The sequence below is a fragment of the Typopeltis vanoorti genome, chromosome 8, assembly GCF_054136105.1.
Source record: "Typopeltis vanoorti isolate ZY-2024b chromosome 8, IOZ_Tvanoo_1.0, whole genome shotgun sequence".
Taxonomy (NCBI): domain Eukaryota; kingdom Metazoa; phylum Arthropoda; class Arachnida; order Uropygi; family Thelyphonidae; genus Typopeltis; species Typopeltis vanoorti.
The window spans coordinates 97,685,744-97,710,088 of NC_143556.1; the positions used below are offsets into that span (position 1 = coordinate 97,685,744).

Here is a 24,345-nt window from a genome sequence, read left to right on the forward strand (position 1 = left end):
ATTATGAGAGAAAATTAGCTAAGTAAGCCAAAGGAATCCAAAGGAGTTTCTTGCTGTGTACCAATAAGAGAAAGAATGACTATGGAAGAATACTTTACTCAGTGCCAATGGTAGGAATGTGAGAGAAGCAGAAAAAATATTAAAGGTACTATGTGATCAATTTGCAAGGGTATATATCATCCAGTAGTTACTGACGTGACAGAGAATGATGTGAGAATTAAGGTAGATGAACTGGAGGTGCTAAGCTTATTGAAAAATATCGACATGAATACAGCAGTGAGTATGTCAGCTCGTATGCTAGGAGAATGTGCAAGAGAACTGCCAGTGCAGCTGACAATGATGTTTAATTCAAGTCACTGCTCTGGCAAGGTCTGAAGGGAGTGGAAAGACGGTAAGATAGTTCTATTGCATAAAGGTAGTTCCAAAAGAGAAGTAGAAAATTACAGAGCAGTTAGTATATCAGTATTGAAAAAGTTGGTTAATGGTAAAATTCAGGAATAGTGGACAGGAATATGCTAACATATAACACGCAGCATGGCTTTGTAAAAGGTAGATCCTTCGTAGTTTAATCAATTGTATAATAAAGTGACACTGGAAGGCAATAAAGGAAATAGCTATACTATGATAATGCTTGATTTCCTCTCCCTATGATGATCTATCAATCTTCCCCTGAATTCCCAAGTTCTACAGCAGCAATCAGCAATATACTTTGTCCTATTGGCTTCTTATCTCATCTCACACCAGACAGCCTCAAATGAACCATATCCCTCAGATCTAAAATACTCAACTTCTATTTTCATTGGTTGAAGTTCTTCAGCTATCATTAATAATACTCTCCTTCTGCCCTATTCCATTTATCTTCTCTGAAAATACAATATCATCATCATCATATGTATCAAGGATTTAGGCCTAGTATGGCCTGTTCCGGCCTTAGAAGTCATCGTTGAATCGTTTAAGAGGACGTCCTGGTTTTCTTTTTCCTAATGGCTTGTACTTTAAGGCTTGTTTTGGTAATCTTTCTGTTTTCGTTCTTTGAACGTGTTCCATCGATCTATGTTTATATTTTTTAATTTTTTCAATTACTGGTTCTTGGTTTAATTCTTTCATAATATCTTCGTTTCTTTTGTGATCAAATAGGGTATACTTTGCAGTTTTTCTCATAAACTTCATTTCTGCTGTTGTTAATCTTTGTTTGTCTTTTTGTTTTATTGTCCAGATTTCACTTCCATACATTAAGACCGGTAGGGCTAATGTATTGTATACTTTTAGCCTGGTTTGTTTTTGAACTAGGTTTGGTTTAAATATAGAGTTAATTACTCCTGTTATTTTTAAATATTTTGCAATTTTTATGTTTATATCTTTTTCGTTTTCATAAGTGATCATACATCCTAGGTAGTTAAATGAATTCACCTGTTCTAAGATCTTGTTATCTAATACTATTTTAGTTCTTGCTGGATCTTGTCCTTTAAAGGCCATAGTTTTTGATTTTTCCGTTGATATTATCATACCATAATCTTTGGATATCTCATTTAGATTTAAAATAGCTTTCTGTAAGTTATCTTCAGAATTTGTAATTATTATTTGGTCGTCTGCAAAGAGGAGAGTGTTTAAGTTAACTGTAGGTGCAAGTTTAATTCCTTGATGTAAATTTTTACTCCATTTTATTATTATTTCATTTAAGTAGATATTAAAAAGAGTTGCTGAGAGGGGACATCCCTGTCGGACCCCTTGGTTCTCTCTTGTATATGATAGCTCATGATTTAATCTTATTTGCATTTGATTATTTTCATATATACTTGTGACAGCTTTTAGGATATTATTTGGTATTTGTCTTTCTTTTAATATGTTAAATAATATGTTTCTTTTAACTTTGTCAAATGCTTTTTCAAAGTCAATAAATGCAATATGTGTTTCTAAATTATATTCTCTTCTTTTCTCTATTATTAATTTTAGGCAGAAGGCTGGGTCTATACATGATCGTCCTTTTCTAAATCCATTTTGTACCTCTAGAATAAAGTTTTCGGAATATTTCATTAGTTTGTTATTTAAGATTCTGCTGTATATTTTGTAACATGAATTTAGTATACTGATACCTCTATAGTTTTTAGGGTCATCTCTATTACCTTTCTTAAAGATAGGAATCACAATTGCTTTTTTCCATTCTATTGGGGGGATACCAGTTGAGTAAATTTTATTTAAAAATAATAAGAGTCTTCCTTTGAATCTTGTTCCTGCGTATTTATATAGTTCTGAACCTAGCTTATCTTCTCCAGGTGATTTTCCGTTTGTTTCTTTCAGGCTGATTTCTAATTCTTCTTCAGTTATTTCCTTTTCATTTTTGTTAATTGTTTGCCAGTTGTCTTTTTTAAAATATTTGTCTGTCCACAGTTCTGTGTAGTAATTTAGAAATTCTTCTAATTTCAATTCAGTGTTTAATTTTATGTTTTCTTTGGTATCTGCGTTTAGGTGTTTCAAAATCTTATACACATTGGGTCTTATTTTATATAAATCATGTTCTAAATTAGAAACAAATTTATTCCATGATTCTCTATGTCTTTTTCTGACTTCTCTTTTAGCTATGGCTCTTATTCTTTTATATTCTATTTCATCTTCTAATCTTTTACTGCTTAATCATTTGTGATAGGCTTCTTTTTTCTTTTTGATTATTTCTTTGATTGTATCATCCCAGATCTTCAGTTTTTTTCTTTTATTGAATTTTTTGGTCTTTCCTAAGCTTTCATTTGCTGCTGCATTTAGTATCGTTTTTATATTAAGCCATTCTATTTCTATTTCTTCATTTTGTTTTATTTTATCTAGATACTGGTTAATTCTTTGTTCATATAGCCATTGTACATTTGTGTCATTCAATAGTCTAGTTTTATAAACAAATGTTTCAATTTTTCTTTCTGTTCTTGTTACTTGTAGCCATTTAGGTGGTAATCTTAATTTTATTTTAACAAGTGGTCACTGCTTATTTCATATCCTCTGTGAATTCTAACATCTAGTGAAAATTTTGATGTCTTTTCATTTAATATGAAGTAATCTAATATTGATTTCCATCCTCTTGCTGCCCAAGTATATTTATGTATGTCTTTATGTTTATAGAAGGAATTCATTATTTTTAGGTTATTATAAACTACAAAGTCAATCAATTTTTTACCATTTCTGTTTAGAGTGTGTTCTCCATGTATTCCTATATTATTATTAATTTTCGTGTTTCCAATTCTTGCATTTAAGTCTCCTGCTAAAATTATGTAATCATTTTTATTTATTTTATTATATATGTTTTGTAGCTGGTTATAAAAATCAATATTATCCTGTTCTCTTCCTTCTTCTGGGGCATATAAACCAATTATTGTTAAATAGTCTCTATCTATTTTTATTCTAGCTTCTATTATTCTTTCATTCCATAATTTATAATGTTTTAACTGTTTTGAAAGGGAGTTATGAATCCAAATCATGACTCCGGCTTGTGCTCCTTGGTCTCTGTCGACTCCACTGTATATCACATTAAAATTTTCAGTTCTCATAGTTCCTTTTAATTTCTTTTTTGTTTCAGTGATTACTGCTATTTTAAAATTTCTTTCATTTAATAACTGGTCTGGTACAATATCCCCTACATTATATCTCTGTAACATCATTCTCTATCAACAAGGTCTCACTGATGTCAATAATTGGTGGCCAAGTCAAGCTGACCAATGCCAAAAACTTGTCTCTTTTATTTCTAATATTTCTGGCATTCATGCACATGCATTTTAACACCCTCTTGCAGATTCAAAACCTGGGAAACTGTACCCTGCTGTTCATGGCCATTTCTGTACTCATACTCATTTGTCTAGGCATATGCTTGATTGCATCTCCCTAAATATATCTAGTTTCCCTGATTTTGCACTTTGAACATCTGAATGAACACTTCCTCCAAACATCTAATTCCAAAACCATTCATGTGCAGTCCATTAAGCAATGGCCCTTTCATTCATCAAATTCATTCTATACATTTATTGCACACAATTCCTCCTGAACAATCTTCTCACTGACTCATTTGCAATCATGGCCCTTTTCAATTCTGTCCTATCATACTAAAGCAACAGACTTACAATCTTTACTTTCTCGCTCTTAATTTTCACTCTTTCATATTTCTCATCTTTGAAATCATTTGCACCTGACAAAACAATCAAACTCTTTCACTCCTCCATTTTGCAAGCTAACAACTTCATTAACATCCTTGATCTTCACATCTGGGAAATCACTAATTATTTTAGTTATTATTTGAGATCTCCAGAGAGTCAAGGGAGGCCACATATCACCTACACTAGCTGTTCATACCTTTTTTTTATGCTCATGCACACTAGATGCATTCACCACTACAACAGGCAAAATTTCTGCCTATTTAATACTATGTAAGAGAAAAATCTAGATCTTACTCCCAACTATGTATAAACTTATTTCCACGAGTGTTTCCATGTTCTCTCTCCACCTTCCATATAACAAATTATTTCACTAGATGATATCATATAACAGCAATTCAGAAGTTTATAAACCTCTATCATATCAGCCCTCTTTCTCCTATTTACTAGTGTGAGACTACACACACTTCATCTGTTCTCATAATCTACATTCCATAATCCCAATATAATCTTTGTATTCTTTGCACACTGTGGATACAAAGAGCAACCTGATAAAGAAATCAAATACTCCCTAAATAAATAATAATAAGAAATTATATTCTTGTTTTTATCTTTTACTAAATCATGATCACATACAGTAATTTCTCAGTAAGTACTGGCATGGAGGCAGAAGACTTCTTGTATCCTATAATGCATAGAACACTTCCTTTCAGATATGTATATTGATGTACATTATGAGACGCCTCATTACCCAGATCGGTTTCAACATTTATTGAGGTCTCATCAGTAGGAGCTAGACGAAATGCTGAAATCTAAAAAACTAGTAGAAATCTTGTTTCATATAATAGGAAATGGTGTCATTATATCTTTAAAACACTCTGGATGAAAGACAACTGTACAAAAACTTATTTCGCCTAGTCATAAAGAAATTATATTTAAAAATGAAGTATGTTCCAGTTTTTATTCTTTACCCTAACATGAACGTGTGAAAACTTCACAATAGGTACTTGTATACAGATGGCTTCACATCAAGCTTCTCTAGTATCCCATAATGCAGCACACTTCCTTTTGGACATGTACAGTATATTGCCATGCAATGTGGACAAGGCTTATCACTTTCCTACTGGTCTATGGAAAGATGACTTCTACCACTATTTTAGTATTCTAATCTATGGGGTCTAGTTCCCAACATGAAACCTCAATAAAGGTTTGAGTATGCCTCAATAAAAGTAGCATACATCAGTTCGATTTAATTTTACATAAAAATTCAATAAGAGTCAAAGAATAAAAAATGTATTCAAGTGAAATATATATATATTTTAAATGAGTTTTCAAATACAACATATACTGAATGTGATATACCTTTCATCCAAAATTCTTTTGATCTCAAAAGCCCAGATTTTGGACGCATTTCATCCCGGAATTTGGGTGTTATCTAAAATTAATATATATATATATACACACACACAGCATTTGAAGTTATTGTATATCAACATTTAAAACAAATAAGCTATTAGCTTATTAATGAATTACTATTATTATTAATGTACAAACTAGTAATTCTTATGTTCCCCTTGTAAGAATTTCAGAATACCAATTTTCGTTAAATCAGATTTTCATACCAATGATATTTCAGCATAATTCATAATGAAAGTGGTAACCCTACTCTTAATCCTAACTAAAATAAAAAAAAATTAAATGCTTAGCACATAACTGCATTCTTAGGTGTTTTCTACCAGCAATGCAAATACACTATCAGAATGCCTTATTAGACATCACACTTTTTACCAGGCTTTGGTAATTATTAATAACCATCTAAGGAGAATTGCAGTGGTATAATGACCAGTAATACCTTAATTATAACTTGAGACTCCATGTAATTTCTTACTAATTGTCAATTTTAAATTTTGCCCAGATTTATCAATTAGCTGTTGGCCAGGTTGGCCAAAAGAATAGTTACATCTCTCCAACTAACAAGCTGTGTGTTAAATCACACTAACGATATGTCGTTTGTGAAAATCTTTAGTTGACAGAATGTGAGACCACTACTTTAGAGGTGGCCTATCAAGTACCACGATCTGGAATGGTCTTGACACCTGACCTCTAAAACAGGGTTTCTGGATTATCTGCCTCAGCCCACCGATGATACTAATTTACTATAGATTTGCAACATTTTATGAGCAAGATTAACATCAAAATATCCACAATTTTAAATTCATTACATAAAATAGCCCATTTAATAAATTTCCTATATCAGTTTTGTGATTGCATCTTTCTGATGGCATTATGCCCAGACTCAAATATTTGTTATGTGCTCCATTCAAATTATGGAGCATGTTAACGTGAATCCCACCCAACTGTGGTTGAAAGCATACAGCACATCAGCACCATGGATATTCTAATGGTTAGATAGTCTGTAGAAATTTTTAAGCCACTTCAGTGCTTAAAATAAGCAGAGTAGTGGTAATACACTGGGCAAAGAAATTCTGGAACCACTGCTGGGTGGAGAGTAAACTTTATCTCCACTCAGACAACTAGGCTAACATTGTACCTAGTTGATTTATTATCAACTGTTCTCAATTCACTGTTGGATGAAAGTCTTTTCCAGATTTCTCCACTTGGTTGTTATCCTGGGCTGCTTGTTGCATTGCCACTCTAACATGTTTCCTGATTTCATCCCTCTTTCAACTAAATGGTCATCCTCTAGGTCTTTTAGTCCCTGGAGATTCAGTTTAGTATTTCTGTAGTCCATCACTGGCCAAACCATCTGGCAATGTGGCAGGCCCATTTCCACAAGGATAATGATGCCTTCCACTCTTGTCATTCCTTTTATCCATGCATTCCATTTCCTGTAATTCCTATCGTGCATCTCTAAGTGGTATCCAACTTTTGGATGTCTCTCTCGGTAAGGGTCCAAGTCTAATCCATAGGTAAGAATTGGTGGGATACACTGATTAAACATATTTCGCGTTAGACATAAGAGCAGAGTGCTCCCAAAGATGCTATAATTTTTACCAAGTGCACTACATGCCAATTTCACATGTCTATTTCTCCCTGGATTCTGCCATCATTTGTAATAGACAGACATGTGAAAGTGGCATGTAGTGCATATGGTGAATAGTTGATCCAAATAGATGTCTTTATTCACATTTTAAAGCATTATATCAAACATATATATATCTGATTTATCTGCAAAGTTGTTGTACATTGCTTTAATCTTTTCCAAATTCATCTTTAGTCCCACTTCTTTATTTTTGTGTGCTAGTTCCCGAATCATGTTTTGTAACCCAGATGGAGTCTCAGCAAAACAGAAATGGGTAATGCAGTCTCTATTAATTTTAATTTCTTTTCCTTCCCAAAATCATTGCTAGAAAAATCCTCTGTAGTGCTGCATTGAAAAGCTTTCAGTGATATGGTGCCACCTTGGCATACTCCTTTTCTAATTTTCTTGTCTTCAAAAAGCCTGAGTGTTGCCGTCTCATTCTCAGAGATGTTGGCAATAATTCTAATGTAGTCATCATCTATGGAGCAAGGCTTCAGGAAGTTAATTACTGCTGATGGAATCAAATGCTTTCTTGTAGTCAATGAATGTCAGGCAGAGTGGGAGTCTGTAATCATTGGACCTCTCTATCAGTTCTCATAGTACATGAAGGTGATCGATCCATAGTGCAGAAACCACTTCTGAAACCTGCTTGTTGACATGGCTGAGCAAAGGAGTTCACTTTCTCCAGGCAGTGCAAAAGCACTCCAGTGAACACTTTATAAATTACAGATAAGAGGCTAATAGGTCTATAGCCTCTTATCTGCAATTTATAAAGTGTTCACAGGAGTGTTTTTAGATCATTTTTGTTCTTTTTTATGTAAAAGAATCACTGTAGCATTGTTCCACTCTGAGGGAATTCAGCCTTTGTAAAGGCATTTAATAATGCAAGTACTGTCTCCACCTTCAGACTAGCAACTTTTAAGATGTCTGCAGTAATACCATCTTCTCCTGGGGATTTTCTTGATAACATATGTAACTTCCTCTCACAAGACTAGTGGTGCTTTTTCCTTAGGTAGGATTTTTACTGTACTATTATCATCTTTACTATGTAGTTTCCCACAGAATTGTTCCACAATCTTCAAAATGTCCTTTATTTTTAGTAACTTCGCCATCAATTTTAAAAGCATTTATTTGCTTCGCAGTTGATGCTAGGTATTGCACAGGCTGTGGTTATTCTCAATTATTTTCTGAATAAGCTCACAGTCATACTCTTTCTTATGTCCTCTGCAATACATTTCCGTACAGACTTGCAAAACTAAGCATACTCTATTTTACTGCAAATGATAGATTTTCTTTGCTGAGGTTCATATTTCTTTGTTTCTACATGAACACTTTGGTCTTTTCTGAAAGCTTTTTTCCCATTAAGTTTCTTAGCCTCCTATCTATGTAGCTTCTTCCATCAATGTTTTGGTCATATTCCTGTTGTGATGAGAAATTATTTTTGAATTCCAGATGAAATGCTTTACAGTTGCTATATTGATTTTACTTGATTTCATTATTATTTTTCTGTGTGTTTAGGGTCATTTTACATGTTATCATTCAATGATCACTGCCTATGCAGAATATGTTAAGAACAGAGTAGTCTTGGATGAATATTTTTTTGTTAGTTAAGATGTAATCTATTTCACCTATCTTGCCACTGGGGTGGTGCCATGTTCATTTCTCGTTTGGTTTTTTTTCTTAAAAGAGTTCATGATGACAATTTTTTCTGATTCTGCCAATTCTACTACAATGTCGCCACATTTGTTTCTTTCACCACAATCAAATTTACCAAGTGATGTGTTCTTTCTGTAGATGAATTCTTGAAATGAAGTCACCCATAATTTTAAAGTGTGGTTTTCCTTTGTTACTCAGGTGTCAGATTTCTTCATAGAAAGATTCAACTTTATCATCATCATCATTTGTGGTTAGTGCATATGCCTGGAAGAGTTGTAACTGATATCGCTTGGATAGAGGGATCACTAGTTTTGCCACTCTGAGAAACTTTTGATCTCTACAATATTATTGTTCTTCTCAGTTTCTTATTAATAATAAACCTTATACCACTATGGCCCCCATTGTCTCTGCCACTGCAGTAGAAGAGGTATCCAATATGTAGTTCTATAAGGTCTTCCCCTCCACACTTTCTCTGTCACTTAGTCCAACAATGTTCCAGTAAATTTTACCAAATTTGTCCTCCAGTTCAAGAAGTCTTGAGTCAGAAAAAAAGGGATCGTCCATTACACGTAGCCAAGGTCAGCATGAAATGGTAGCTCTACTTGTACCTCCAGGGACAAACTATTTATCAACCTCAACCAGCCCTTCTATAAAGCAGCTGCTGAATTTAGGTAAACTAGCCAAAAATCTAGAACAGCACCTTAACACTATGAACAAAACTTTCTCCTCCAAAATCCGAATGCTGTAAGCTAAGCTTGAACTACTCAATGATCAGCACTGCAATGCAAGCATATGGAATACAGGAATGGATTGATGAAAATGAGATACTGTATGGGGGATAGCATGATTTTGTGAAGGGCAGATCATGCCTCAGTAACTTTCTCAGGTTTTATAACACAGTGACGGCTGAACTGGATAAGAGTAATGGGTTTACAGTGATACTGCTGGACCTGGCTAAGGCCTTTGAACTGATACCACATGGAAGTCTAATCCGTAAACTGCAATATATGGGAATGGATATAGAGTTGGTGAGATGGATAGGAGGGTGGTTGATGGAGAGATACTAGAGAGTAGTTTACTCAGGAGTAGAGTCCAAAAGATGGCCTGTGACTAGTGGTGTGCTGCAGGGTTCTGTTCTTGGACCACTGCTTAATTTGTTCATTAACAATATAGGGAAGGATCTGAGAGGAATGGTTCATTTGTTCGCTGATGATGCTAAATTGGGTATGGCAATAGTGAATGCAGAATATGTCAAAATTTTGCAGGATGATTTGGATAGAATGGAGGTCTGGGATAAGGAGAATGGATGTCAATTTAATGTGGCAAAATGCACGGTTATGCATTTTGGAGTGAAAAGATTAGCAGCAGTATATTACGTTGGTGGAACTGTACTCAAGGAGACTGATGAGGCCAGGGACTTGGGAGTGTTGGAGGATAGGGAGTTGAGTTTAGGGGGCACGGCACATTGCAAAAGTGGCTAAATCAGCTCATCAAATCACTTGGATACTAAAGAATACTTTGATGGGCAGAGATAAGCAAGTTATTGTTCCTCTGTAACAATAACTTATAACAATAACTTGCACAGTAATCAAGATGGGGTCTTGATAAGACCCCATCTTGATTACTGTGCCGAGATCTGGTCACCTAGGTTTCTTCTTGATGGGGAGGAGGTTGAGAGGATCCTGAGGCAAGTGACCAAGATGACAGCAGGTCTATGGAATGAACCTTATGAAAACAGGTTGAAGATTTGTGGGTTGCAGAAATTGGTTCATAGGTGGAAAAGGGAGATACGATTGAGACATTCAAATTGCTGAAGGGTTTCTATAGGATTAATTCAGAGGATATTTTTGAGAACAGGACTGGTGGTGGGAGGATTAGGAGACATCCATGGAAGCTGGGCAAGAGTGTGGTTAGTAAGGGTGTTGGAGCGGGGTTTTTTACTTTTAGAGTGGTGAATGAGTGGAATAAGCTGCCTGAGTCTGATGTGGGTGCTATGACAGTGAATGAGTTCAAGGCAAAGTATGATAGATACTGTGTGAATGTCGAATAGTTGTGATGGACATGATGTTTAGGGCCTCCCTCGATGAGTCTAAAGACTCCTTGGAGTCACCTGTAATAAAAATAATAATAAATTAACATTTAAATAGGAGATAAAGGTGTAATTAAAAAGTACAGTGAATATAGTCACAGCACTTGATCTATGACAAGTTTTGTGATTAGTTCGCTTGCTTAGATGTAAAAACAGTTTCTGTGCACCTGTGTTTTACATCATTGTCACAAAAACAAAAAGATGGCCAATCAAAAAAGAGATGGTGTTCAGCGATTCCATAGGAACTGCATGACTGTGAGACTTCAGATCCAACTTTTTCCAAAACATCATAAGAGGAGATGAATTGTGAATGTACAATTACAATTCCCAAATCACGATTCAGAGTTCACAATAGAAAACACTCAACTTCCCTTGGCCAAAGAAGGTGAACCAATGTCAAAGTCCTGTTGATTGCATTTTTCGATCTGGAGGAGATTGAGCATGTGAAGCTTGTACCTTGAGACTCTACAGTCAACTCTGAATATTATAAATGAGTACTGGAATGTTAGCAGAATGCTGTGCATCAAAAAAGGCTGCAGAAGTGGGCAAATGGTTTCATGTTGCATCACAACAATGCTCTATGCCACACATCTCTTCTTATTCAACAGTCTTGTCAAACAAAACAAAAAAAAAAAATTACTGTGTGTATCCACATTTGCTGTATTCACCTGATTTAGCACCATGTAACTTATGGCTTTTTCAAAAGTTAAAATTGACAATGAAGGGAAAGCATTTTGCATCAATACAAGAAACTGAAGCGGTCACAACAACATGCCTAAAAGAACTAAATTAATCTCCTTTAGACATGGCAAGCCAAGTCTAAAGGTGATTAATTTACTCGTATATTTATATTTAGGATAAACTTTCTTGAATTCTAGCATTCACAATATTTTTTGTGTTTGTGTATTAAGCTTAGTTCTTCATGCAGATAGCATTATCTTAAATTAGCTACAGTTGTAGACGTCATGAGTCACTGAGCAAATTAAACAACTGTTTTGACAAATTTAGTATGAAAATGAGAAATAGAGCATTAAAATAAGCAGCAAAGCTGAAGAGATCAACTGCATTCTCAGTATTCATTCTAGGCAAAAATTTTAGTGATGGAGAATTAAATATAATATGGAAACAGAAAACAGAATAAGCAAGATAGTGTGACTTTCCACATTACCTATCAAGACAGTAGAACTTTATATATATAATCACTTTCACATAAGAGGTTATAAAACCTACAGCAATTCAATGCCATGTACAGGCATGGGTCAAGTGAAAAGTAATCTGTTGATATTCTTTTTGAAGAGCTGGAGATTGTGACTATTGGAGGATAATTTATGGAGAAGGCTGTTTCACAGAATTAAGATAGCTGGAATGAAAGATAAATGGGAGAAGCAGGTTCTGTCAGCAGCTCAACTATAAAAGGATGTTGGGAAGCTGTTGCTTGTGTTACTGTAGGTTTGGCAAAAATGGAGGAGAATGATGGCTGCTAATTTCTTTGATGGATGATGTAAACAGAACATCTTTAGAAACAGACCCAACCAGGTAACTGGTTGGGTCTGTTTCTAAGTATCCTTCACTCACAGTAGCTGGAGAGTCTGTGAGTGAAGGATTTTTAATTAACTGAATTACTCTCTTCTGGAAAATATCAAGAATTTTTAGAGGTTTGTGGTGTACAATTCAAAATGTGAAAGCAGTATTCCAAGGGCAGGCAGATTTAGGATTTATAGCTAAACAGAAGTAAAGTACAATCATGACCAAAAAAGAATGCAAGGTTTTTTGGAAGCATGATGCTGCGGAAGTGATGTGTTTGTGAAAGGTTAGCCGTGTCAGTGGAAGAAGAGAGCTCTAGTCTTGACTGTTAAGTTAAACACTGTCAAAGGGGAGAATAATTAAGATCTTCGAGAGAAAGAAATCAAAATTGTGTTTTGGCAGCATTGCAGTTTGTTATCGCTGCAACAAAGTAGAGTATGGAGATCAGTGTTTAGAACTTAATAGAAATGACTAAGCACAGCAAGGTTTGTCATAAGAGAAGGAGGAATTGAGAGCGCTACCAATAGTAAAACTATGGTTTGAGGTCAGCAAGAGAAGATCATTTAGGTATATGAGTAAAAGTGTGGGAGAAATAACTGAATCCCCCTGAAGAACACCTGCATTAGTTGGAAAATTGGAAAGCATCATCCACCATTACATAAGTGAATGACTCGAGAGAAAACTGGCAATCCAATTACAAAGGGTGGAAGGCAGGCCATAAGATAGCAAATTACTGCAAAGCCCTCAAACCTTATCAAATATCATGCAAATGTTCAGTGTAATAGCACACGTTTCTCCACATCTCTCTCACACAATAAGATGTGGAAAAACATCCAGGTGATGTGGATGAGATCTGCTGTGGAACCAAATATTGGCAGTCACTGATTAGTTAACTAAAACTAAAATAATGATTAATTCCAGACAGAATCAGTTAACTGATATGTTAAGTATGAAAACTGGGAATTGGAAACAGAAAAAGTGAAGCAATTTAAATATGTAGGAGTAATGATCACATGCACCAAATAAGATGACAGAAGTGCAGAATCAAATAAAGAAGGGATAATCAGACTTTTTATTCTCTCTCATACACTGCTTGAAAAGAAGTCAATGGACACCACAATGTGAGGAACAAACAGCCATGGCAACCACCTTAATAAGATGTAGGACCTCCTACTTTCACTGCAGTGACTGCAGCAATCCTATGGAGCATAACTTCCACAAGCGTACGATAGCGATAAATGGGAATTTTGAACCATTCTTCCTGTAAGCATGTGATGAGGTACTGAACTGTTGTGGGAAGGATGTCCTTTGACCTCACCCAACACTCCAGTTCATCCCCAGATGTTAGATAGGATTGAGATCAGGGCTCTGTAGTGATGTTCATATCCACAAATGACAAGGTTACAGCAGCAGCCTTATAATACAGTGCAATGTCTCGCTGAAAGAGACAATGATCAGTTTCATAGAAACACCACAAAGTAGGAAGCACTGCATTGTCTAGCATGTTCAGATACTTCATGGAGTTCAATGTTCGTGGCACCACAATTAGAGGTCTGAAGCCAAACCAAGAAAAATTGGATCATACATGACACCACCTCCAAATTTCATAGCTGGGGTTATACATTCTGGTAAGAGATGTTCAACAAGCATCTGCCACACCCATCCATCTACTCAGCAGAGGGTGTGGCATAATTCATCGCTCCATAACACAGCTTCCACATCCCATTATACACGCTCTTTGCACCACTGAAGACAACGCTGCATGTTGGTTTCAGGTAATGCAAGGCTTGCACATTGTGGTCCTACCATGGAAACCCATGTTGTGGGCCTCCGTTCTGAATGTTTTTGTACAGATTTGTGTTCCAATTGATCTTCGGAACTCACATTCAATGTGTCAACCAACAAATGGCAGATTTTATATATTATCCTTTGTAGCACCCTATGGACCAAATTGGTGAGTGTGGTGGGTCATCCAATGCAGGTAGCACTTGGAGTTGATCCATCTGCACTTGTATCTCAATATGGCATCACTGATTGTTGATTTGGGATGGCCCAATTTGTCAACAATTTGCCAAAAACATAGGGCTGCAACATGGCATCCTATTTCCATGGGATCCTGCCTCTTGCGAACTACATCATTCCCTTCTCGCAGACATTTCAGGTGGACACAGTTTCACTGACTTGGGAGCATCATATTCCTCCAATTTATACCGGCTACAAGAATGTGACTTGACTCGTTACATGGTACGATGCACCCTGCCCGTGTGGGTGTCCATTTTCTTTCCAAGCAATGTATGTATTCAAGCTCAAAAGACATCCATTGGAAGACTGTTTGTGTGTGTGTGTGTGGGTGGGTGGGTGGACCTTATTAACCTATTGGTTGGTAGAGTAGCAGTATGCTATTTAACCTGGAAAGTGATTATGGAACAAGTGGTTCCTCATTGCCTTCCTTGCTCAGTAAGTACTTTATGATTGTAGACATGTGTTGCCTGTTTTGAAGGATGAAAAATTCGAGTTACCAGGCAAAAAAAAAAAAACCTCCACCACAGTATGAGACTGGTTAACTCAACCTTTAGTTGCAAAACCTGATAAAAGATTTCCTGTGTCATGGATTGGAATTGAGCCCAGGTATTTCCAACAAACTTCTATACCAACTGACCTACGGAGGCTCCATTTGGACGACTAATGTAGAAATATATAAATTGGTAATTCGTCCAATTGCTACCTATGGATGTGAAATCTCGATATTTATGGCAAGGGCAGAGAATATGATTTCAGCTTTTGAAAGGAAACCTCTTAGAAAAAATATTTGGCCCAATGAATGATAATGGCTTCTGGAAGATCAGATACAACCACTAATTATATTAGCTATATGAAGAACCTACAATAGCTAGTATAATCAAGTTCAAAAAGTTGCAGTAGACATGACATGTTTTTCTTTGTTCTTAGAAGACTATAAATAGTAAGAACAAGCTGGACAGATACCATTAGTCAAGACGGCAACATCGTATTGCAATGTCCAAACTGGAGATAGGGTTAGAAGCAACGAATTCAGGAGGAAGAGCAACAAATCAATTAGTTTAGATACCTATCACTTAAAGGGCAAATGTTCTTTCCAGTGCACAATTCCATTACCAAAATACTTCCTGGTATCCAGGTTATTCAAAATTCTTGTTTTTCTGATGACTGCATGCTTCCTATAACATGTTTCAGATAAGGTTGGAGGTGATTTCCCTTGATCATCCATGCAAGAGTTGGATGGAAAGAATGATGTTAGGAAATGAGCTTTGTCATTAGGTGATGTTGAAAATCTTGTCATCTGGGTGAGAAATAGAGAGACAGAGAGGTTGGAGTTCAGATGGACAAAAATTGCACCTAACAACTTGTGCAAGGGACTACAGGACCCAACATCTATTAGTGCAAGAAGTGAGTTTTCTACACTTATCCCTTTCAAAGTCAGACCTAGTCCTATTGATGACTGTTTTAGCAAGTGCTGTGATCTTCACTGTAGGCTGTGAATGAACCAAGAGCGCTTGTCTTAAGTCATTTACTATTTTTTTATTGCATTGACATACTTCTTGAAAAGCCATGGCTTGAATATTTATTAGGCAGAAAATATAAACAGGACTGGGAATGAAGGATTTCTGTGATGGTCTAGTTGACTGAGTGGTTAGCAGATCCACTCTCCAACCAACAGGATGTGGGTTTGAATTCTGCCACGAGCGTGGATGTTTGTAATTGTCTTTAAGTGGGAAATGATTTCATCACCCCTGGTGTGAGACCATCTGCCCACTTCTTGAAAACATGAAGTGGCTTGTTTCATGTATGATCTCTAGAGCAGGGTTTCCAGGCTATGTAAAAAAAAAAAAAAAAACCCTATCCCAGTACAACTGTGCTATAGGTTTACAAATAAACCTAAGTATCTGGATCTGGAAAGAGAGAACTTTCCAAAAACAGAAAGGAGGAGTGATTCTTGATATCTTTCTACTTGGTACTGTTTTTGGTACCAAAGGATACAAGATTGTGAATGGCTGAGGCGCGGGACATTCTAACATAGATGGAATCTGTATAAGATTATGGCACGGAGAGGTCCCAACAGAGTAACTGGAAAAAGTGGTTAAGAAAAGATCCTGAGTTGGGTGCATGGAGAGGATCGTCGTGTATTCTCAGTAGTAGATGAACAACTTGCTTTGGGTCATTGTCTACAACAAATACCTCAGCTTTGTCAGTGGAACTGGAAAAAAAGAAGCCAGCTGGAGTTGTGGAAACCAAGGAAGATGGTTTAACTGTTAAGATTAGTTGGACTACAGGAAATCAAGCTTTGAAGACAAGATATCAAAGAGGTCGAGATGATTTTCAGAATTAGGTGAGACAAAAAAACAGCAGAAGAATGATATATAATAAAGCAAAGAAATCTAAATCCACCAAAGTCAAAAAAAGGAGACTCAAAATTAGGCATCCTCTGGAAAAGAATATCAGACTACACAAAACCACATATAACTTGCTGGTATGACTTGTTGGTGGAAGGAATCGTACAGAATGCAAACTGGACTGAAATTGCTATGGTAGTGATTTGGAGGTTCAGTCAAGGACTGAAGATCAGGCTTGGATGTCTACAGGTGATGATTCACATCATTTAAGCTGGTTTAATACCACAAATGCTGGTGAAGTGAATGTGGAAGATTTTTTATGTAAAATTTTATTTTTGAGTTTTTGAAATCATTTCTGGATTTTTTTCAGGGAGGTTTCTTTTTTATTTCAACTGCACTCATACAGTCTGAGTTTGTTGTCATGTCAGCGTTTCAGATGTAATGAGAAAAAGCATGGGAACATGCAGTGGAAGGAGTAGACCATTAGATATGTTCTCTTAATAGCATGTCGTGAGTACAACTAATCAAAATCCCTTTAGGCAAGACCTTGTAACACAGAATGCAATGGAAATATGTCAGCTGATTGAGAAACCTCTTCAACATGTTACTATCAGGTTCAGTCCTATACATCTATCAACCAGTCTACAGAACTGCTTTGCTGCTGTATTCTGAAAGTTTGGGAAGGCTCTGGGATTTTCACAATACATCTGGCATACCCTTGAAAGGTATTGCTCACTCAAGTTAGACATTTAGGCATAGGGGTCAACATTTGGTCCACAGAGCTGTGGACCAAATGTGGACAATTTGGTCCACAGAGCAGGGGGAATAGAACCCTGCTCTGTGGACCAAATATAGCATTATCCAATACAGGCCCCATTAAACAAAGTGGTAGTGTTTTCAATTGAGCAAAGAAGATTATTTACCACCTTGTGGACCTAGTTAGCATTTCCTTCAACGAGTAACACATCTTTTGATATTGGAAATGCCCATTAGTGGTACAATGTGAATGATCTCCAGAATCATTCTAGTTGAATGTTTTATACAATGTAATTTGTTCTCAGCAGATGTTGATCAGAAATCCAACATAACATAAGCAATTTAACAAATGCTGGTATACCTTTTTATGCTGGAATATGAGAATGTGGTTTTAGTAATGATTACTGCATGTCGCAAAAAAAAATGAAATTCCTTGGATACTAAACATCAGTAATCCTGCCTCTTTCTCCAAATTCATAATTCAGAAAACCTGGTCAGGAGGTTAAAAATTCCAGATGAATTGAATAAAGACCTTATTGTATCCATCTACAAAATGATACATAAAACTGAATATGACAATTACAGAGAAATTTCCCTACATCTGAAAGAACATGCTAAAAACTAGCTTGTTCTTTCCAACAGTAGTCACCCATCATACAAGTACAGTAGCACTCCCAATCCATGGGGAATAAATAGGTTTCAAGATCTCCTGTGGATAGTACCAAACCCCTAAATATACTATGTTTTTTCCTATACATATACACCCATAATAAAGTTTAATTTATAAATTTAGCACAATATGAGATTAACAACAATAAACAATATACTGCAATAAAAGTTATATGAATGTGAATGAAATTTTAGCAACCTCAGCATACATTTTTTTTATTATTTATTTATTATTTTATGAAGTCGAGAACTTTCACCTTTTCACTTAAAAGGAAGGACTTTACAGCTTCTCTTTAGTATATCCGAACTGCCAGCATCACTACTCTTGCAGTTTGGGGCCATTATTAAGTAAAATAACGGTTACTTGAACACAAGTACTGCAATACTGCGACAGTCAATCTGATAACTATTCAGAATGGCATGCAATTTAAAACTTATGAAACGTCGATTTCTGGAATTTTACATTTAATATTTTCAGATGGCAACTAAGTGACTAACAGGTGGGTAGCATATATGGTACAGCTTGGATACACGGGAGAAAGGGGCGATTCATGTCCCGGGCAGGACGGTGCAAGATTTCATTGCATTACTCAGAACGCCACACAATTTAAACCTTATGAATGGTTTATTTCTGGAATTTTCCATTTAATATTTTTGGACCGGGGTTGACAGCAGAAAGTGGAACCCATGGATAAGCAGGGACTGTGGTGTTCCATTTTACGATGATGTCCTGGATGATTCAACCTGTAAATCACTCACTGGTACCAAGATTCAGAAAAGAAGTTAGAATTAAAACCAGCCACTGCATGCTAGAAATTAATATTAAAAATAAATAATAATAAATAATAAAAAATAATAAAACTATTTTTGATATTTGATAATAATGAGAACCTGAAGAGAAACTGTTATATACTAAACTAATAGTGGCAGATATAGCAGCTAATAGTGCAACACAATTTAAAACTTATGAATGGTTTATTTCTGGAATTTTCCATTTAATATTTTTGGACCGGGGTTGACAGCAGAAAGCGGAACCCATGGATAAGCAGGGTCTGTGGTATTCCATTTTACAATGATGTCCTGGATGATTCAACCTGTAGATCACTCACTTCCAGTACCAAGATTTTCAGAAAAGAAGTTAGAATTAAAACCAGCCACTGCATGCTAGAAATTAATATTAAAAATAAATAATAATAAAACTATTTTTAATATTAACATATGATGAGAACCTGAAGAGAAACTGTCATATACTAAACTAATAGTGGCAGATAATGGAATGTTAAATACCAACATATTTACCAACATTTCATTATCAACCACTATTAGATTATTATATGATTTCCCTCCTGATGTGAAGATTTTTGAATTTGTTATACAATCAGGATATTTCAGCTGTAAAAACAAGATCGAAAAACAGATTGAGGGTACAGCTATTGGTCTCAATCTGGAAATGAACTTACCACCTTAACCCACAAATTCACCACAAAAAAATAAAATGTTGGTAGGTTTGAAGGATGTCATTCCTGGACATCCTTCAAGCAGCTTTCAGTACTCTGTCAACCATTTTATCGGAAACCTACCTTTATTGGCAGATGCATTCATCAAAAGCACCCAAAAGTTTGGTGTTCTCGAGTCATTAATTAACAGTGCATAATGTGTATGCCTCTCCCTCAAGTTTACAAGAACTTCTCACTATCAAAACTTTAATGGAATTAAATGGTTACAAACTTCATCAAATCCAACAGATAACTGATTCCTATGTTCCAACACCGAAGAATTCTTCAACAGACTGCAAGGTTACAATCCCTGATATTTCTGGTAACTCTGAACCTATTTGTAGAATTTTGAAGAAGTTTCACCTTAATCCCACATATATTCCTATCAACAAATGTTCTCATTTGTTACCATTTACAAAGACAAATTGTCACCTGTATCTTTGGCTGGGGATCTAGTAAACACCAGATTTCCAGCCAAAGTTTGGGCACACTCTGGGCCATTCTGCAGAAAGTAAAAAAAAAAAAAAAAAAAAGAATTAATGAACATCAATATGATATTGAATATATGAAACCTCAAAAGTCTGGTCTAGCACAGTATAGTATTGACAATAAACATGTTATTATCCTGTGGGATGAAGCTCATCTTCTATATAGAAGCAGTTTTAAATATGAAAGAATTTGAAAAGAAAGTTGTGAACCTGTTACAGTGGTCTAATCTGAATTGGAATGATTATCTCTCTCCCCCAAAAGTTTGGTAGATTCTTATCCCATGTAAATATCAAAAAGTTTCATTATTATTTATTAATATTAATTTCTTATATACAGCAACCATTTTTAATTGGTAAACCGATTGCTGTGAGTACCTTGTATTTGTGTTCTTTGATTTACTTGTTGTTTCCAAACACTAATGAGGTACTGTTATTTTCAGTACAAAATATTTATACTTTCATTAAAGTTTTGCTATGGTTATCATAATTTTTTGTTGTTTTATAAAATAAAGAACAACTACAAGAGCATGAATAATTTATTTTCATTTATGTATTCCCTAAATACAACACATCATTCAAACAAATCTTCAATAAACCCCTTTTGAGCATAAAAGGTATTTGAGCTTGGTAGCCACACTCTTCTGGATGACTTCCTCTGAGTCAGACCAGTATGACCTTTGAATTTTGTTTTCTTCATTTCTTTCTTCCTTTTTACATATTAGGCCTAGTGGCCTGTTATAGAACTGTCCTTAGTCCTTCCAAACTGTAGCCATCATGAGGATAAGGTGGTTAGCCCTATGCCTCCCGGTGTGTCCTATGTCTGCAGATGAGTGTGTTCATGGGGCTGGTTTGCCTATTCTTCTGGGGGACAAAAAAACCCAAGTTTCCAGATGAACTCCCCCCACCCCACTCACCTCCGTATGAAACTAGCTAACTTACCTTTAGTCAAAAGAGACCAGATAAAGGTTCCACGTAACTGATGGAATTCAAATCCAGATCTTTCCAACTAAAGGGCTTCATCTATACCAACTGAGCTACAAAGGCTCTTTTGTTTTCAATTACGGAAACAAAAAAAAAAAAAATTCCAACATGCCAAATCCATTGAAGACAATGGTGTTTTAGCCCTGTAAAAAATTTGAAAGTGAGAAACAATTAACTATTTCACATTTAGCAATTCCTAACATTCAATTTCTGTGCAATCATCCAAGATGAAGATTCAATGATTGCCTCTGATGAAATCACAAACTTCTATATTTTCATTAGTCTAATCCAAGACAGGCCATCCTGGTTGTGGATCATCTATTGAATCACTACCATCTCAAAATTGTGCAAGCCACTCAAAAACTCCTCTTGTATATGATAGTAGTCATCCCTGTACACCAATTGAAAATAATTAAACATCTCCGAGGTGGATTTGTCAACTTCAAAATAAAATTTTATCACTATTCATTATTTATTCTATGCTAAAGACCAGGGGTCTCAAACTGAAACGGAGCAAAGGACCAGTCAATTAGATGTATATGAGACGTGGGCCGTATTCAATATTATTCATCATCATCATATCCTGTACACCCTCAAGGGGTGTACAGGATATGATAGTACTACATGAAAAATTTACATCATTACTAACTTCCTATCTACAATTTTCTTCCAAATCAGTCTGTTAAATGTCAAGACTCCAATATTATCAGGTCTTATATTTCTTCTAAGGCACTTTTTACTGTATCAATCTACCTATATCTTGGTCTTCCTCTGGGTTTTTTCCTGCCAACCTGGCAGAGAACACTTGTGTTGCTAATCTTTTCTCTCCCATTCTGCTTAGGTGACCATAACACCTGAGATTAGATCTGCTAATGCATTCCTGGATGCTGACAATATCAAGTTCTTTCCTAATATCCTTGTTTTTAATATGATATTGCCATTGACGCCATCTGTTCAAGCTCCTAATCTTTCTCATGACTCATATCTGCAGTCTCTAGTCTTTGGTCAAGTGTTTTACTTCTAACCCAACTCTCAGATCCATAAGTTAAAATTGGTTTAAACACTGTCTTGTATACAGCTAATTTAGTGTTTTGACTAATTTCTCTCTTATTCAATATAAATTTATTCAGTTGACTTCCTACCATACCAGCTTTGTTCATTCTGTTGTCTATTTCCATATTTAACTTACCATCTTCAGTAAAAATTGTGCCTAAGTAGCTGAAATGTTTTACTTGTTCTATAAGTTCTATATTCACAATGCAGTTGATATTTTCAATGTTTCTACCTATTTTCATTGTCTTTGTCTTTTTAATGCTGACCTTCATACTATATCTATTACAACAGTTATTCAATTTAATCAGGGAATCTTGCAAACTTGTAGCGGATTTATTTAGAAGTATAACATCATCCGCATAAAGGAAAGAGCTGACATTATCATAATTTTGATATCAGGTTTAATACCACTTTCCTTCATAATGTGATCCATATAGATAATGAATAACAGAGGGGATAATGTACATCCTTGTCTGACCAGATTTAACATTAAACCATCTTCTCGTACTTCCTTCAACTCAAATAAAGACTAAGTATTGCTTGATATAATGCCCCATTAACACCACATAACTGTAGCTTTTGGAATAGCTTCTCTCTTGGCACCTTATCATATGACTTTTCCAGATCTACAAAACTTAAATACAGATCTTTGTTATATTCCCATGATTTCTCAACTATCTGTCGTAAAGTAAAAATATGATCCTGACAGCCTCTATTTGGCCTGAATCCAGCTTGTTCTTCACCAAGCTTCTCTTCCACAATCCTTCTTAACCGTTTATCAAGTATACTTGCATATATCTTACCAGGAACACTCAGTGATGAAATGCCTCTGTAATTCTCACATTCAGTTTTATTTCCCTTTTTATATAAAGGTACTATGAGAGCTCTACTCCAATCATCTGGAATTCATCCCTCTGTCCAGGTTTTCTGAACTATGCAGTGCAGCCACTGCACGACTTTTATACCTCCATATTTGAGCATTTCTGGTCGAATATCGTCTACTCCTGCTGCCGTTCCACATTTCAGGCTTTTGATGGCTTTATCTACTTCAAGTATGGATATGTATTCCTGATTGAATGCCTGGTCAGTGTTTTTTACCACTGTGCTATCCCACTGCTTGTTTCATTTAGCAGTTTTTCAAAATAATTACTCCATATTTCAAGGATATCTTTTTCTCCTGTTTTCATGTCACCTTTATCATCTCTAATTCCTTTATAAACGCTCTTTCCTCCATTCCTAAGCTTCTTCAACAGCCTCCAGAATATCTTGCCACCTTCTTGATATTTATTTTCTATGTTCTTGCCAAAGTCCTCCCATGACTTTTGTTTAGCCAGTTTTACACAGTGTTTAGCATTCTTGCATTTGTCTCTATATTCTCTAAGAGCACAAGCTGACTTATTTGCCAGGAACTTTTGATATGCTTTCTTCTTTTCTTTCACTGCCTTTTTAACTTCCTGTGTCCACCATGGAGTCCTGATTTTTCTATCTTTGCACACAACCTCACCACATGTCTCTCTGGCTGAATCAATCAGTGTTTTCTTCATGGCTTGCCATTGAATCTCCAAGATTTGATTCATGCTTTCAAACACTTTTATTTTTTCTTCAATAATCTTTGTGTATTTTAGTCTACAGTTCACATCTGAGAGCTGCTCAACTTTTATTCTCTTTAAAACTTTCTTACGTGTTCATCTTTTCAATATGAAATTCAACTTTATCCTGCTCAAGACTAAATGGTGATCACTTCCAATTTCAGATCCTCTGTACACTCTGGTGTCCTGCACCAGTGGGAAAACATCACTATCAACAATAACATAGTTAATGAGACTTTTCTTATTCCTTGCCTCTTCTCTCCATGTGAATTTGTGCACATTTTTATATTGGAACATTGCGTTAGTAATAATCAGTCCATGTTCTGAGCAGAAATCCATCAGGTATTTACCATTATTATTAGCTCTGCTCTTTTCTCCAAATTTTCCCATAATATTTTGTATGTCTGACAATCATTCCCTACTCTAGTATTTAGATCCCCAACAAGGACCAATTTTCATTGTGTCAGTTGCTTTCTCTATAGCCTCAAAAAATTCCTCCAATTT

General features: G+C 35.6%; 1 protein-coding gene across 3 annotated transcripts in view; it reads right to left on the reverse strand.

The window, feature by feature from the left end:
- Window positions 1-24,345, reverse strand: part of ProRS-m (prolyl-tRNA synthetase 2-like protein, mitochondrial) — a 223,775-nt gene that overhangs the window by 142,641 nt on the left and 56,789 nt on the right. For all 3 annotated transcript variants that reach the window (XM_090396837.1, XM_090396836.1, XM_090396838.1), the window contains one exon: window positions 5,490-5,562. In XM_090396837.1, coding sequence (XP_090252963.1) covers window positions 5,490-5,562 — 73 coding nt within the window. The remainder of the gene's footprint in view (window positions 1-5,489; window positions 5,563-24,345) is intronic.